This window comes from Staurois parvus, unplaced genomic scaffold (genome assembly GCF_062004578.1).
Source record: "Staurois parvus isolate SC_StPar_1 unplaced genomic scaffold, SC_StPar_1.0 ptg001112l, whole genome shotgun sequence".
In the NCBI taxonomy this organism is placed as follows: domain Eukaryota; kingdom Metazoa; phylum Chordata; class Amphibia; order Anura; family Ranidae; genus Staurois; species Staurois parvus.
In genome coordinates this window covers 1-17,120 of record NW_028318908.1, presented here as the reverse complement: position 1 = coordinate 17,120, position 17,120 = coordinate 1, and the positions used below count along the sequence as shown (strand labels likewise).

The 17,120-nt window shown below is 43.7% G+C and overlaps 2 protein-coding genes across 4 annotated transcripts in view; both read left to right on the top strand.

The window, feature by feature from the left end:
- The window catches only part of LOC149440098 (cholesterol 24-hydroxylase-like), a 39,299-nt gene extending 33,387 nt beyond the window's left edge, over positions 1 to 5,912 (top strand). For all 3 annotated transcript variants that reach the window (XM_089658914.1, XM_089658913.1, XM_089658912.1), the window contains 3 exons: positions 2,439 to 2,527; positions 2,644 to 2,710; positions 4,061 to 5,912. In XM_089658914.1, the coding sequence (XP_089515040.1) occupies positions 2,439 to 2,527; positions 2,644 to 2,710; positions 4,061 to 4,207 (303 nt within the window). In that variant the 3' untranslated portion in view covers positions 4,208 to 5,912. The remainder of the gene's footprint in view (positions 1 to 2,438; positions 2,528 to 2,643; positions 2,711 to 4,060) is intronic.
- Positions 5,913 to 7,671: 1,759 nt separating this feature from the next.
- Positions 7,672 to 16,924, top strand: LOC149440097 (26S proteasome regulatory subunit 10B-like; the record flags this gene model as incomplete). Its single annotated transcript, XM_089658945.1, has 4 exons — positions 7,672 to 7,830; positions 13,332 to 13,411; positions 15,191 to 15,230; positions 16,872 to 16,924. Coding segments are annotated over exons 1-4 (300 nt in total), but the record flags the coding sequence as incomplete, so codon positions are not given.
- Between the last annotated feature and the right edge of the window lie 196 nt (positions 16,925 to 17,120).

Below are 17,120 nucleotides of genomic sequence, written 5' to 3'. Positions count from 1 at the left end.
GCACTGTAAATCGCACTGTAAATCGCACCACACCCAGGGGTGTATTTACCACAAGGCAAACAAGGCATTTGCCTAGGGCGGCATTTTTCAGGGGGGGCAGCATTGCCCCTCAGAAGAAGGGATGGAAGAAAGGACACACACGGCATGGGGACCTGGTGGGTTCCAAAAGAGGCTGCGGGTTTCATGATATTTTACCCACAGCCCTACTCTCATTCCTGGGGATGTCCGGAGCTGTGAAGGTGAGCGTCCTTCTCTCTCTCGCCATGGGGGATGGTGGGTGGAGTATGGGGGGCACTGGGAGTGGAAGGCTGTCTCGGGTGAGGGGCAGGGGTGTTCTTGGTCAATGTCTGGCTCTCTCTGCTAGGGGGGGCGCCAATTTTTGTGTTGCCTAGGGCAGCACAAAACCTAAATACACCACTGACCACACCCGCAGGCAGGGGCGGACTGACCATTTGGAAACCTGCGCATTGCTCGAGGGCTCAGGGTCAGTAGGGGGCCCCATGAGATGCCCCTGGTACCTTTTTTATAGGCTTTTTTGAGTTTGGGCAAGGACACAGGGGCCCCATGATCCCCTATTGCTCGGGGGCCCCATGAGTTGTCAGTCCGCCCCTGCCCGCAGGGAAACTGCATGTAATTCCAGCAGGAATCGCACCGCAACTTCAGCTGATTTTAGTTCAAATCACATGCAATTCTTTGCGGTGCGATTTCAGCCGCTTCATTTTGTATGGGTTCAATTCGCACAGCAAAGGTATTAGTTTCAGGTATCGGAGTACTTGTGCAAATGTTTAGTATCGGCCCCGATCGGTGCAACCCTGATTATAAAGAATGATTATGGGTTGTTGCAGTGCCGCGTTCACATGAATTACATTCTACATCTCCAGAGGGCTTTAACCACTTGAGCTCCTGAGGATTTACCCCCCTTAATGACCACGCCTTTTTTTGCTGTTTGGCACTGCACTAATTCAACTGATAATTGCACGGTCATGCAATGCTATACCCAAACAAAATTTACGTCCTTTTTTTTCACACAAATAGAGATTTCTTTTGGTGGTATTTGATCACCTGTGCGCTTTTTATTTTTTGCGCTATAAACAAAAAAAAACAGAAATTTTGAAAAAAAACTATATTTTCTACTTTCAGCTATAAAAAATATATAGTAAACTCAAAGTTAGTCATAAATTTAAGCCAAAATGTATTCTGCTCCATGTTTTTGGTAAAAAAAATCCTGTGCATTAGCGGGCAAATTGGCGCTATATGGGAGGGGCGCTAACACTATCGGAAGTCACCAGTGACACTAATACAGTGATCATTAAAATCTGTTCACTGTAATCAATGACACTGGTGACAGGGCAGTGAAGGGGTTAACTGGGGGGGGGGCGATCAAGGGTTAAATGGGATTACTGGTGTACTGGCGGGCAAACTGGCGCTATCTGGGAGGGGCACTAACACTATTGGAATTCGCCAGCGACACTGATACAGTGATCAGTAAAAATCTGTTCACTGATCAATGACACTGGTAACAGTGCAGTGAAGGGGTTAACTCGGGGGGGGGGGGGCGATCAAGGGGTTAGACGGGATTACTGGTGTATTAGCGGGAAATCTGGCGCTATCTGGGAGGGGCGCTAACACTATCGGAAATCGCCAGCGACACTGATACAGTGATCAGTAAAAATCGGTTCACTGATCAGTGACACTGGTGACAGGGCAGTGAAGGGGTTAACTGGGGGGGGGGAGATTAAGGGGTTAAATGGGATTACTGGTGTACTTGCGGGCAAACTGGCGCTATCTGGGAGGGGCGCTAAGATTATCGGAAGTCGCCAGCGACACTGATACAGTGATCAGTAAAAATCGATTCACTGATCAGTGACACTGGTGACAGGGCAGTGAAGGGGTTAACTGGGGTGGGGGGCGATCAGGGGGTTAAATGTGTCCTAGGCGTGTTCTAACTGTGGGTATGTGCTGTTTTACTCACTGTTTGGATGTCTTCTTCTGTGTCTGGAACGGAATGTGTCCAGGCAGAGAAGAATGACATCATATCCTGTCCTGTGTAAATGTCAACACAGGACAGGATAGGACAGGGACCGATCATCTGATTTCAGCCAGACATCACTGGCTGAAATCAAATGATTGATCCCTCCGGGATCGAATGGTGTCACCCGCGGGTCAGCGGGTGTGCGCGCGTGCGCCCCCTGCCGGCGAAAACGTTGGGAGCGTGGAACCCGTTTTAAAACGTGGTTTTGCACCCCAGTGCCGCCCTGCACACGTATATATACAGTGGCAGTTAAAACATCAGCTTCCATGTGCAGCGTTTGCTGAATATACTCATTGTTCTCACTTTGACTTGGCTGTGCTTTGCTGCCATGCATTTCCATTATCTGCAAGGATTCTTGGAAGCCGACATCATCGTTTCTTTTTTTTTTTTCTTGTATTATTTGTAGTTTAACTTCTATGTCTATGGGAGAATGGAGCAATTTTTTAACGATCCACTGAAATTCGACCCAGAGAGGTTTGGTCCGGATTCCAAGAGGTAAGAGTGTTACCGGTCAATTTGTATGTATGCTTCGAATGGTAGCAAGCATTTTTTGCTGTTGGAGACGCCAGGTGTTAATGCTCTTCATTCTTCTTCGTTCATTCTTCGTCTAGACCATACTTCACATACTTTCCGTTTTCTCTGGGGCCTCGATCCTGCATTGGACAAGTGTTTTCTCAGGTAAGAGCAGGTGAAACTTAAAGCGGATGCTTAATCTGCTTACATACTGCATTCCGTTTCCTATACCCCCCCTCCCCCCAACAACATGGAAATTAAATGTTAAAAAAAACTTTCCATTTTTATTACACACCTTATTATAGACCCATTAATGTCATCTCTGGGTCTCTGTGCTTCTCTATGCAATGCAGGCAGATCATGGCTGGTGGGAGGTGCCTTTAGGGTGATGTACATAACTTCCTGAAAGCCTTAGTACTCCTCTCAAGAGTCCTCAGCCCTGATGATGCCTGTTCCAATGCCTTCAGTCCAGTCATGTGATGCTGCTGGATCTTCTGAGTGCAGTCAGCCTGATAGGGATCGGTAAAACCTGGAAGACTGAAGGCATCTGGTGGCCAAAAAGAGGTACTGCAGGGGTGGACAACTCAAGATTGAAGGTGCGTATTGCAGCCCGTGCTGCTTTTGTTTTTTACACCCCGGTCACATCAAGCCAGACTTTGAAATCGCGGGACTTACATTGAAGCGGCACAATTTCAAAATCGGATGACATGCCGATTTGAGGAGCGATTTGCATAGACATCAGACACAGATGTCTATACAAATCGCGCCAAAAGTAGTGCATGTACTACTCTGGAAATCGGTGCCCTTCTGACCAAGTCGGAGGCGCACCAATATGACCGATGTAATTGTGGACAATAGGGTGCAACTTGGCATGCGATTTGCAAGTCGCAGGGCATGCATATTGCATGCCAAGATGCACCAGATGTGACTGGGGTGTTAACCACTTCCCGACCGTAGGACATCCATAGACATCCTGGGTTGGGGTGATTATATTGGGATGATGCCTGCAGCTACTGATGTGGTCCAGAATTTGCAGAGTTTTCTGTGCGAATTCCGCATCAGAATCACACCCCATTCATGCGAACCGCTGCAGGTGTGTATGTTAAATTAACGACACCTTGAAATTGGTCCTCAAAACGCGGTGCGATGTGCAGAATCGCATAGGTGTGAATACCCGTGCGATCCGATTCTAGTGCGGACCAAAAAAAGGTTCCTGCACCTCTTTGGTGCAGGTGCGGTGCGATTAGAGCCGTACAAAATGTATGGCTCCAATCGCACCGTACACAAATCTCATGTGATTTTCACAGGAATGTAATGCGGTTCCTGTGCGAATCACATGCGATATACCGCACCCCATATATGTAAATCCGGGCTTAAAGAGAATCTGGGCAAAGTGACAGGTTCTCTCAATAGGTCACCCCACCACCACCCACCGACACTCACCTTCCTGTGCTCCCCTTCTCCATTCATCTGTGGGAGCCCCGGATCCAACCCCCTGTCTTTGTTGTGTCACAGATGGAAGCCAAAGTGGTCATGTCGAAACTACTGCAGAGGTTTGAATTCGAGTTGGTGGAGAGACAAAGCTTTGACATAGTAGACAACGCAACTCTTCGTCCCAAAGACGGTGTCATCTGCAGGCTGCGGCCCCGAGCACAGAAATAATTCACACACTTTTATTCCATCATTGTGTCATTTAGTCCTTAGTAGCATTCATGTACAGATACATCCCACATGGAAGAAAAACATATTTGAAATATATTTTAAAAATATTCTTCCTAAATATATTGCCATATATTTGAAATGCTACAATTTTGGTCATATTCAATATATTTCAAAATCTATTTCAATAAATATATATACACTGCATTTTGAAATGCGTTTTTATTACAAAATATATGAAAAATATTTTTAAAAATACATTTCAAATATACTGTATGTCTTTAACCATTTGACGCTCGGCCTATGGCCAAATGGCGTCCGTAAAAATGTATTAGCTTTCCGGGAGGCCGCCATATGGCGTCCTCCCGCACATGCGCAGTTCGCGCACTTGCAGAGCCGCGCAGCGGCACGATCTGTCACCGGCCGTGTACCTCGGACAGGGTCTGAGTACCGGCCCCCTTTGCTGGTACCATGTGACCTGCTGTGACCAATCACAGCAGGTCACATGACAGTTGTATACAATGGAAGGCTTCATTCATGCCATCCATTGTATACTAGTGTCTAGCTGTGAATGGTCACAGCTAATCACATGCACATGTCATGTGATTAGCTGTGGCCAAATCAGAGCTAAGCTCAAAAAAAAACCCCTGAATGAATCTGTCATTCAGGTAAATGCTTGCTTATAGCAAAGTAATTCTTTGCTATAAGCAAATTGTGTAAGAAAAAATACTAATCACTTCCCCAAAGTAGTACAATGTTACTATGGTAACATTGTACTACTTTGGACAGTGAAATATGAAAAAAAATCTTTAAAAAAAAAAAAAAAAAAAATGTAATAAAAAATTTTAAAATAAAAAAAATAATAAAAAATATATATATATTTTTTTTTTTCATACTGTCACCAGTCAGTGTCCCTGATCACCGCCATGCCAGTTATATGATGACGCTGTACTGCACTGGTGACAGTATGTAAAAAAAAATAGTGTAAATAATTTTTTTTATTTTTTCATTTTCTGAAAAATTATGACAAAAAAAATACAACTTCAAAAAACTCGCCATGCCTCTTCTGAAGTACATCGGACTGTCTACTCTGCAAAAAGGGGTCATTTGGGGGATATCTGTACTGTTCTGACATTCTTGGACCTGAAGAAATTAGATTGGCCATCAGTACTTCAGGATTGATCAATATTCAGATCTATACCATAGTTTGTGAACTCTATAACTTTCCTACAAACTAAATACATCCTAATTTGGGTTATTTTCACCAAAGACATGTAGCAGAATACATCTCGGCCTAAATTTATGAAGAACAATTATTTATTTGCAAACTTTTATAACAGAAACAAAGAAAAATGTGGGGTTTTTTTCAAATGTTCGGCCTTTTTTTTGTTAATTTAGCAAAAAATAAAAACCCCAGTGATGATTAAATACCACCAAAAGAAAGCTCTAGTTGTGTGAAGAAAATGATAAAATTTTAGTTTGGGTATAATGTTGTATGACCGCGCAATTGTCATTCAAAGTGTGAGAGCGCTGAAACCTAAAAAATGGCCTGGGCAGGAAGGTGTAAAATTGCTCGGTATTGAATTGGTTAAGAATACAAATCTACATTTTTGAAATGCATTTAAAAACATATGTAAAAATATATTTGCTGGGGCACCATGCTGTGTAAGTGCAATGAGTTTTAAATAAATAAGAAGATTTTAAAGTACTGCACCATGAGTTTTTTGTTCTCTTATATCCCGAGTGCTGGTCTGAACATCTGAGGAAGTGGTGGCTATTAATGAAGTGGATCTATATTGTCAAGCATTCCCTGCAGAGTATTGCTCCTTGAATATCGGATACTAGCTTCAGTGCTGTTTCATCATCCCGCAGAGTATTGCTCCCAGAGCAGAAAGCGCTTATGCTGATTTATAATTTGATCAGCATATTGCTCTGGTGAGTTTATTTAACCTCCCTGGCGGTATTCCCGAGTGTAGCTCGGGGTAAAATGTCAGTACCAAAAGCAGTAACCCCGAGCTACACTCGGGCTTACCATGCGGCGCTGCATAGGGAGTCCCTGCAGCACTTACCTTGTCCTTCGCTCCCGCGATGTGTCCCCTGCAGCGTCCCCGGCCATCTCCTCCGGCTGATGCCGGCATCCGGCTTCTGTGTTCCGGTCCCTGTGACGTCGGGACGTACGGCCGCCGGCGGCGGCGGCGGCGAGAAATTTGACAATTTAAAAAAAAATTTTTTCCAAACAAATTTTACATAGTAAAACATTGCTGTTTCAAACCATTTCACATACATTTTGTCCCGAGTGCTTTGTCCGGCGCCCTGCCTTCATTTTGTCTGTTCTTTCTGCCTGGAAACTGAGAAAAGTCCATGGCGTCCAAAAAGCATCCCTTTAGGTCAAAAGCGGTTTTAGACCGGCTAGAGAACAGCGATAGCAAATCAGAACCACTTGCAGAATTGAGTGATAATGATTCGTGGGGGAAATTCATCATCAGACACTGAAAACGATTTTGCGACTTTGCTCAGCGATGTGCGAACTTGGCGCTCTATTTCAAATTTCAGTGTTTTTGGTTTGATTATATTATTGAATTAAATGTATTATTATTATCTTATTATTTTTTATGATTATTTATTAAATTATAATTTATGATTTCGTGTTTCAAATTTTATCATACCCGGGATGTTTAATAGACTCTTGTTCGGAAAGATTTCAGTGAGTTATTCCTAAAAATTACAGGCCTACAATAAAAAAAATACATATTTCCATGCAAAATAATGGTATCGCTTTCAGCACCAAAAATCTGAAATAATCATACCGCTAGGGAGGTTAATCTATCTGGTGGTGGATTGGCACATGGTGGAATTTGTTGGACACTATATAGTTTTTTTTTACTGCAACACAATATTTGGACTTTATATTCTATATCACATATATATATATAATATTTTTTGGACACTCATAATTAGCGCAACCTGTTTGGTTTATTAAAGCTGTACCAATGCCAGACAGAGGGGTCGCTATGTCTCTATTGACTGCGCTGGGAAGCTCCACAGAAGGCTCAGAGTTGCAGTACCATTGCCAAACAGAGGGCTCGCTGTGTCTTCATTGGCCGCGCCAGGAAGTTCCGTGGAAAGGCTGAGAGTTGCAGTACCACTGCCAGTCAAAGGGGTCGCTGTTTCCTCTTTGAACTTACTGTTGCGCTCAACATAAAAGCTCAGAGATGCATTACCACCACTAGACAGAGAGGTCGCTGTTTCCTCATTGGCCGTCCTGGGAAGCTCCGTGAGGTTCCGGGCTGCAGTACCATTGCCAGACAGTCGGGTCGCTGTGTCTTCCTTAGCCGTGCTGGGAAGCCCTATACAAGGGCTCAGAGCTGCAGTTACCACCTCCAGACAGTAGAGTCGCTGTCGCTTTCTCGACTTCTGTATCAATGCCAAGGACTGTCTTTCCAGCGGCGCGTTGGGCGGAGCGTCTCGCTGTCCGTACAGTCCTCCTCCTCCGGCGGCCATGGCACTTCCCGGCATTCCCTATGAGCAGCGGCTACTCATCATGGCGGAGCCGCGGGAGAAGGCGCTGCAGGATTACAGGAAGAAGCTGCTGGAACACAAAGAGATAGACGGCCGGCTGAAGGAGTGTGAGTGGCGGGGGAGGAGAAGGGAGAGGAGGCCGGAGGAGAGCCCCCGAGGGCAGAGCTTCTCACACCCGCACACAATCAGCTGTGTCATGCCGGCTCCTGGGGAGGACTAGGCCGCAGAGCCTGCCACTGGAGTCCCCGAGCCCAATCTCCTCCTCAGTCCTGACTGACTGCCTGCTATTTGGGGGAGGGACAGCTGTTGCCCATAGCAACCAGCCCCATTGCAGCTGTTCTGAGTAACAATGGAGCAGTTGCCCATGGCAACCAGCCAGCTTATTGAATGAAACTGATTGCTGTGTGGAAGGGACCCTCCATTCTCTCCACCATCATCTCCATGTAATTCCCATTCCTCCAATGTGAGGGGTTTCCTGCACAGGTGTGCTTGCAGGAAGGGCAGATTTAAAAAAAAAAAAAAAGTGCATGACTTTTTTTTTTTTGTCTTCAAAGCTTTAATATCATGCGATTTGGCACACAATAGGAAGGTGTGCTGAGGGTCTGGTAAGAATTAAAGTGGAATTCTGGAATAGATTTAACTAATCATAACCACCTTACACCCAATTCCTCTCCTACATGTAAAAATCATCTGGTTTTTTTTTTTTGTTTTGTTTTTTGATGCTAGACAATTATTTAGAATGTTTTAAAGCAGAGGCCCTAGAGAATAAAATGGTGGGTGTTGCGTTTTTTTTTTTTTGCCACAGTATTTGCTGTGACAAAAACTACATTTTTAAAAACAAAAGAAAAAAGGCGTTTGAAAAACCACCACGGTTTTCAAACTGTTTTTTTGCTAAAAATGTGTATTAGTGAATTTTTTGGCAGGAAAACAATATAATACCCAGTTGTTTGGTAAGATATAAAAGATAATGTGCCAAATATCGAACATGTCACATTTTGGAACCGTATGCTTGTGGAACGGCACCAAACTGCGGTGCCTAAAAATCCTCCTAGGTGACACTTTAACCACTTGTCTTCTGAAAGTTTTACCCCCCCCCCCCCCCCTTCATGACCAAGTCATTTTTTCCCCACACAGAGAGCTGTATTTTGGTGGTATTTGCTCACCACTGGGTTTTTGCTTTTTTTTTTTTTTGCTCTATAAATGAAAAGAGATCGAATCTCTTGAAGGAGAAAAAATATTTCCTATAAAACCTATCAAAAATATAAAAAAATTTAAATTAATGTAACCGCAAGTGCGACATACATTTCATAAATGCACGCAAACCCACGCAAGTTTTACTTTGTTGAAAACAAATTATAAACCGTGTGATGTGCTGAAACCGAGCATCACACCACCTGAGAAACCGCGGAGCGTGCTACTGGACATCTAGTTTGCACTGGCCACAGCATTCACCTCATCCCCATGTCTTCTCGCATCACTGCGTGTGACGTCACCATCCCTCCTGGAAGATTCCTCAGGGAACAGAGAGCAGGAAAAATCAGCAAGAAGACATTCTAGTCTATTGCAAGAGTGTTCTCTCATGAGATTTGGGCTGCTTTACATTCCCCATCACAGAGCATGATGTCATACTCTCCTAGATACCATAAGTGGAAGATGGGGGTCAGGTAAGTGTAAATTAGCCTTTCCCAACGTTTTACCTCCGAGGATCACCTAAAATAATTTTCAGGAACTCCCTACTAAAACCAATTTCTCAGGGGTCAAGAGGAAGAATGCTCCTTACCTTGGGGCGGGCAGTGGGAGGAATTTTCCACTTACGTTGGGGGGGTTGTCAGTGGGAAGGATGCCCTTTAATGTGGGGGGTGTCAGTGGGAAGGATGCCCTTTAATGTGGGGGGTGTCAGTGGGAAGGATGCCCTTTAATGTGGGGGGTTTCAGTGGGAAGGATGCCCTTTAATGTGGGGGGTGTCAGTGGGAAAGATGCCCTTTAATGTGGGGGGTGTCAGTGGGAAGGATGCCCCTTAATGGGGGGGGTGTCAGCAGTGGGATGAATGCCCCTTAATGGGGGGGGGGGGTTTCAGCAGTGGGAAGGATGCCCCTTAATGGGGGGGGGGGTTTCAGCAGTGGGAAGGATGCCCCTTAATGGGGGGGGGGGTTTAGCAGTGGGAAGGATGCCCCTTAATGGGGTGGGTTTCAGCAGTGGGAAGGATGCCCCTTAATGGGGGGGGGGTTTCAGCAGTGGGAAGGATGCCCCTTAATGGGGGGGGGGGGGTTTCAGCAGTGGGAAGGATGCCCCTTAATGGGGGGGGGGTTTCAGCAGTGGGAAGGATGCCCCTAATGGGGGGGTTTTCAGCAGTGGGAAGGATGCCCCTTAATGGGTGGGGGGGGTCAGCAGTGGGAAGGATGTCCCTTAATGGGGGGGGTTTCAGCAGTGGGAAGGATGCCCCTTAATGGGGGGGGTTCAGCAGTGGGAAGGATGCCCCTTAATGGGGGGGTTCAGTGAGAGGAATGCCCTCTTACATTGCGGGGGTCAGTGGCAAGAACGCCCCCTTACGTTTGGGGTCAGTAGGGAAAATACACCCTAATACCACCATAGTTTTACTTATAAGCACTGTCGCCCCTTACACTGCGGGGGGTCAGAGGCAAGAATGCCCCCTTAAATTGCGGGGGTCAGAGGCAAGAATGCCCCCTTAAATTGCGGGGGTCAGAGGCAAGAATGCCCCCTTAAATTGCGGGGGTCAGAGGCAAGAATGCCCCCTTAAATTGCGGGGGTCAGAGGCAAGAATGCCCCCTTAAATTGCGGGGGTCAGAGGCAAGAATGCCCCCTTAAATTGCGGGGGTCAGAGGCAAGAATGCCCCCTTAAATTGCGGGGGTCAGAGGCAAGAATGCCCCCTTACGTTTTGGGTCAGAGGCAAGAATGCCCCCTTACGTTTGGGGTCAGAGGCAAGAATGCCCCCTTACGTTTGGGGTCAGAGGCAAGAATGCCCCCTTACGTTTGGGGTCAGAGGCAAGAATGCCCCCTTAAATTGCGGGGGTCAGAGGCAAGAATGCCCCCTTACGTTTGGGGTCAGTAGGGAAAATACACCCTAATGCCATAGTTTTGCTTATAAGCACTGCTGCCCCTTACATTGGGGGGTCAGTGGGAAGAATGCCCCCTTACATTGGGAATCAGTGGAGAAAATGCACCCTAATGCAATCATTTTGCCTATAAGCACTTTCACCCACGTATTGGGGACAGCGTCTATGATAGAACCTTACACTGAGGTGTGTGATTTTTGTGTTTTTTAGTAGAAAAGATGGGTCAAATGTAATGCAGAATAGTCCAGCTGACAAGCTAGATTGATACATTTTGCGTGATTCGGTGGATATGCAGTTTTCAGGACAGATACCAGAGTGTGGCTGTAAATTTAAAGTCACTAATGGTGTACCACAAGGCTCAGTTCTAGGTCCTGTTCTATGTGATCTATATGTAAGTGATAAAACTAAAGGGTTGTTGGGTAAGGGGATGTCTTTGCTGATGGTACAAAGGTGTATAATAGGGTTGATATCCCTGGAGGTGTCTGTGACATGTATCATGATTTGGCATTGCTGGAAGATTGGTCAAAGAAGTGGAAATTGCAGTTCAATGTTTCTAAATGTAAAATAATTCACCTACGGAAAAAGAATCCCTTGAGAGAGTACAGGTTTTGGCCAGCACAACAGAGGAAAAAGATTTGGGGGAACTTATTTCAAATGATTGCAAAATGAGCAAACAGTGTGACCAGGCAGTGGGGAAAAGTGAATAGAATTCTAGGATGCATCACTAGAGGGGTCACCAGCAGGAGGAAGGAGGTCCTGATTCCTCTATATAGATCTTTATATCACTAGAGGGGTCACCAGCAGGAGGAAGGAGGTCCTGATTCCTCTATATAGATCTTTATATCACTAGAGGGGTCACCAGCAGGAGGAAGGAGGTCCTGATTCCCCTATATAGATCTTTATATCACTAGAGGGGTCACCGGCAGGAGGAAGGAGGTCCTGATTCCTCTATATAGATCTTTATATTACTAGAGGGGTCACCAGCAGGAGGAAGGAGCTACTGATCCCTCTATATAGATCTTTATATCCCTAGAGGGGTCACCGGCAGGAGGAGGGAGGTCCTGATTCCCTATATAGATCTTTGTCACTAGAGGGGTCACCAGATGGAGCAAGGAGGTCCTGATTCCTTATATAGATCTTTATATTACTAGAGGGATCACCGGCAGGAGGAAGGAGGTCCTGATTCCTGTATATAGATCTTTGTCACTAGAGGGGTCACCAGCAGGAGAAGGAGATCCTGATTCCTCTATATAGATCTTTAGTTAGACCTCATTTAGAATACCGTGTCCAGTTCTGGAGACCTCACTTACAAAAAGATATTGATCAGACAGAACGAATCCAGAGACGGGTAACAAAAATGGAGAAAGGTCTGGGGGGGGATAAGACAGATCAGGAGAGACTTCAAGAATGTAATGTATACAGTCTGGAGGAAAGGGGAGACATGATTCAAACCTTTAAGTACATCAAGGGGGTGAAAAGGGTTCAGGAGGGCATGGCTTCAATATGAAACCAAAATCCAGAACACGGAGACATAAACTAACTAGAGGAAAGTTAAAAACTAATCACAGAAATTATTTTTTTACAGAGAGTGTAGTTGATGCCTGGAATAAACTTCCAGCAGAGGTAGTGAGCCAGGCAACAGTAAATGGTGTCAAACATGCTTGGAACAAAGATGTATACTCCGACAAAAAAAAGTTAAAACAAAATATAAACAAAAAACAGGCAGACTCGATGGACAACTTGGTCTTTTTTCTGCTGTAATTTTTCTATTTTTCAGATGTTGCTCTTTTGTAGCGTTTTAACAACCAGTAGAACCAGTGACCCTTCAGTTGTACAGCACTGTAGGGAATGGCAATGCAGGACATGCGCAGTCAGTTTGTGACGTGACTCGGCGGTTTGTAGCCACGTTTGGACAATCCCCTGAGGTTTCTTCTCTGCATGGTAGGGGGCTGGTTTTAGCCTCGTAATGCTGGCTGTACACCTGGCAGCTTGGTTCAGGTCTTCCTTAGTAAAGCATATTATGATGGAGAACCATAACACCCATCATACGTCTAGCTGGATTTACACTGAAGTAATAGTCATTTGTTGACTGGCTTTGGGCTTTTGTGGATGGCATGAAGTTGAAAAGCTTGAGATCATTCATTGACAGGTTTGTTTGAGCTGCTTCCAGTGGGTTTTGCGTTCACATTGGCTTGTTTGGGAACGCAAAACCTCCATGAGTCAAACAAGCCTGTGGACATAGGCCCTAAAGCTGCCCATATAACTAAGGATACGAGATGAATTTTTGTTTTCAGCAGAATTGGGAGACCGCAGTCTCCTGTCTATGATACAGCGACTGCATATGTCACTGCACAACCCCCCCCCCCCCCATCTTTATGTCTAAGCAGTAATTGTGGTGCTCGAGGGCAGTCGGATAAATCAGCCATGCCTTCCTGCATCTAGGGATCAATAATTGCTTTACCAACTAAAATTCTAGTATTTAAAATGACAAATTTATTTTTTTCCCACATTAATAAAACCTTTTGTTTTTCAGTAAGAGAGCAATTAAAAGAACTCACTAAGCAGTATGAAAAATCAGAAAATGACCTCAAGGCTCTGCAGAGTGTTGGACAGGTATGGTTTATTTGGTTTAACATTAATAAAAATCCAGTTAGGTCCTGTGTAGTCTGGGCTAGTTACTGGATCTCAAAGTCCTTATATCCTGTAACTGTTTAGCCGGCAGGCAATTTGAACATTAAAACATTAAAATTGTCTTCTGAACGAGCAATTTGTCCCGAGAGCCGCATCTCAAAGCAAACCCGCTATGGTGAAATGAATGGCAGTCTCAACCCGGATTCCTGCCAGGCAAAGCAACCAATGCGTTTTGCACCTCAGGATTAAGTTCTGATGGGTTGAGCGAAACGCGTTGGTAGCGAGACCTGGCAGGAGTCAGGGTTGAGACTTCCATTCACTTCACCATAGTGGGTTTGCTTTGATGTGCGAGTCTTTGGACACATTGCTTGTTTACTTTACATTTAGAGCTCTGTCGCTGGCTGGCACGAACATCAGTCGACACAGAATTGGTATCCTCTACAGCCTGAGCTGCACACATCCTTCTCTTTTTGGTTCGCATTAAAATTGTCTTCCTATTTACAACAAATAGGTTTCCTATTACATTTTCTTCTAAAGCTGGGCATACACAACCTCTTTGGTTGCCTGGTTTTGGGACAACCCAATCTGGAACATATATGGATGCTTTGAATTTGGGGACCTTAGGATCCATTGGTTAAGAATCACACAAACTTATTGTAGCCTTTACATGGCCACATCATTCCTCATGGCTTTCTGTTATCTGTTGAGCTCAAAGGTCTTAGGCTTCTAATTCTCGGTTTTATTATTGGTGGAGTTGGCTAATGGTTACATGTGACTCTCTCCCCCATGATCAATGGTTACATGTGACTCTCTCCCCCATGATCAATGGTTACATGTGACTCTCTCCCCCATGATATGTGAAAATGACTTAAGCCAGTTGCACAAGGGAGTAATAATGTACTGATGTTTACACTCAGGATCTTGTTGGCAGAAAGATCCTGTAAAATGTTCCATAAAGATCTTGCGTAAACATCCATATAGGTATGTAAAGACAAGTAGATTTCCTCTTCGTTGCCAGTGTTGTAACATACGCATTTATGCCCTTGTAAACATGCTTGGGGTCCTTTTCATACGGGTGTTCTGGTGTTTTTTGTTTTTTTTTGTTTTTTTTCTTCAGTTCAGTCATGTTTTTTCAAAGAAAAAATGGATGAGTTTTCATCCGTTTTGGTTTCATCTGGTGTGTTTTTGTTTTTTTCCCATCTGGTTTTGGTCCATTCCGTTTTTTATTTGCAGAAGAAAAATAGGGTTTTCTTCCGTTCAAAAAAACAGATGTTAATGGATGTGGACATTAACAGATGTAAAAAGATGTTCATCCATTTACATCTGCAAGTCCATAGATACATATAGGTCCGGTTTTCATCCGTAAAAAACGGACAGATGAAAAACAGACATACAATACGCACGTGTAAAAGGATCTTATAGACCTGTAAATTACTGCACCAAAATTTTCTGTTTTACAGCTCTGTACTCATCACTGTATTATTGATTGGGTTTTTTTTTTTTTTTTTGTACTCCCCTGTGCTGCCTGCGTGCCACATTGACACAAAATTAAAATTTTGCTGAGCTATTTCTACCACAGTGGCCCATCACTGTCGGTATGCTAGGAACTTGTGCTCTCAAATCACAAAACTCAGAGTCTACATAGTGACCTCAGAGAGAAATTTTGACCTTTTCTATATATGAGTAACAGGTGCAAAATATTTAAGGTTTTTTTTTTTTTGTTCTTTGAACCTTTTTTACATTTTTGCTACCTCTTTTCAGATTGTTGGTGAAGTTCTTAAACAGTTAACAGAAGAAAAATGTAAGTATTAATTTTTATAAAGAACTGAATGTGTATTTTGTTGCATGTGTTATAAAGTGAAGAAAAAATAGCTTTTTAATTAAAGTGGTTTTAAACCTCAGACGTAAAATATAAACAAAGCATATCCCTCTATAGTGTGTAGGTTGTCTTAGATGGTAAGCTCCTAGGATCAGGGCCCTCCTATCCCTCTTGTATTGAACTGTATTGTTGCTGTATTGTCTCCCGTTTATACTGTAAAGCGCTGAGCAAACTGTTGGTGCTATATAAATACTGTATAATAATGCTCTCAATTACGAGTACAAGTACCACTTTTGTCCTCTGTCAGTCACTCCTGATACGTTTTCCTGACACCAAGAGAAATATGGTGATAGAGGGCCCCCAGCAAATTGACAACCTCAGCTCTGTTCCTGTGAGCTGTGTGTGTTTGGGAAGGGGGGGGGGGGGTTGTCTCTTCCCTCCCAATCAGCTCTCAGAGCTCTCCTCACTGAGCTCTGCAGGGTGTAATTTCAGCTCTCTGCCCCCCTTCTTTCTTTCTTTCTTTCTTTCTTTCTTTCTTTCTTTCTTTCCTTCTTTCCTTCTTTCTTTCTTTCCTTCTTTCTTTCTTTCTTTCTTTCCTTCTTTCCTTCTTTCCTTCTTTCCTTCTTTCCTTCTTTCTTTCTTTCTTTCCTTCTTTCTTTCCTTCTTTCTTTCCTTCTTTCTTTCCTTCTTTCTTTCCTTCTTTCTTTCCTTCTTTCTTTCCTTCTTTCTTTCCTTCTTTCTTTCCTTCTTTCTTTCCTTCTTTCTTTCCTTCTTTCTTTCCTTCTTTCTTTCCTTCTTTCTTTCCTTCTTTCTTTCCTTCTTTCTTTCCTTCTTTCTTTCCTTTCTTTCTTTCCTTTTTTTTTTTTTTTTTCCCCTGAACTCAGAAAAGCTTTATAGTTTCCGGATTTTGAACAGATGTAGATTAGAGAAGACTGCAGATAAATAGGTACAACTTTAGGAGGATTTGTTTCACCTGAGTCCAGTCACTTCACTGGGTATATGTAAGGGATTACAACCACTTTAATGTCTTCGTTTTTTATCATGTGCTCTGTAGCTGCTCGCTCTCAGCCCTAAAAGCCAGAGTCCCTACTGATGATTGAGCAGGTTCCTGTCATGTTTGATCACTGTCTGCTCTGACAAAATGATTACATGCAGGTTGGAGGCTCCTTTGACAAAATGGAAAGACTACAGCATAAAGATGAACACACCCTACAAGCTGCAGGATTTATCTGCGGTGTCAGTGTTTTATTTTAATTATTTAACTTGTCATTGTCAGCCTGTAAGTGTTTTTTGTTTTTTTTTTTTGTTTTTTAATGGTGTACCAAATACAAATCTGATGTCCCTAAAGGATATGTATACATTTATTTATTGGGTAACATTCATCATAAAGTTGTTGAGTTGATGTGCTAACACTGCAAAATTGTATCCTGAGCACCTAGTGACCCCATGAAAAGGTTAAGAGAAAGTAGATCTGAGTTGTAGACAGATCTCAGTGGGTTTAATTGCTGCCTAATTCCATACAAAATAATGCGTAGGCCCTAGCAAAGCATCTCTTATAGCTAATCTTTTACTAATAGTTTTTGTCATGGCATTCATTTTAAACTTTACCATGTTTTCTTCCAGTCATTGTCAAAGCAACAAATGGACCAAGATATGTTGTTGGCTGCCGTCGACAGGTAATTTTTCAGTGATGCATCGATATATCGGCCTCCGAAAAATATTGGTTGAAAAAAGGGTTATCAGCGTTTTGCTGATGATGGGGGGGGGGGGGGGGGGGAATGGTGCCAATTAATTGACTTCAGTGCAAAAACTCCCCTATTTAGGTTTAGTTTTACATATAGTTCATTTTATTTTCTGTCCAAATTTTGTGTT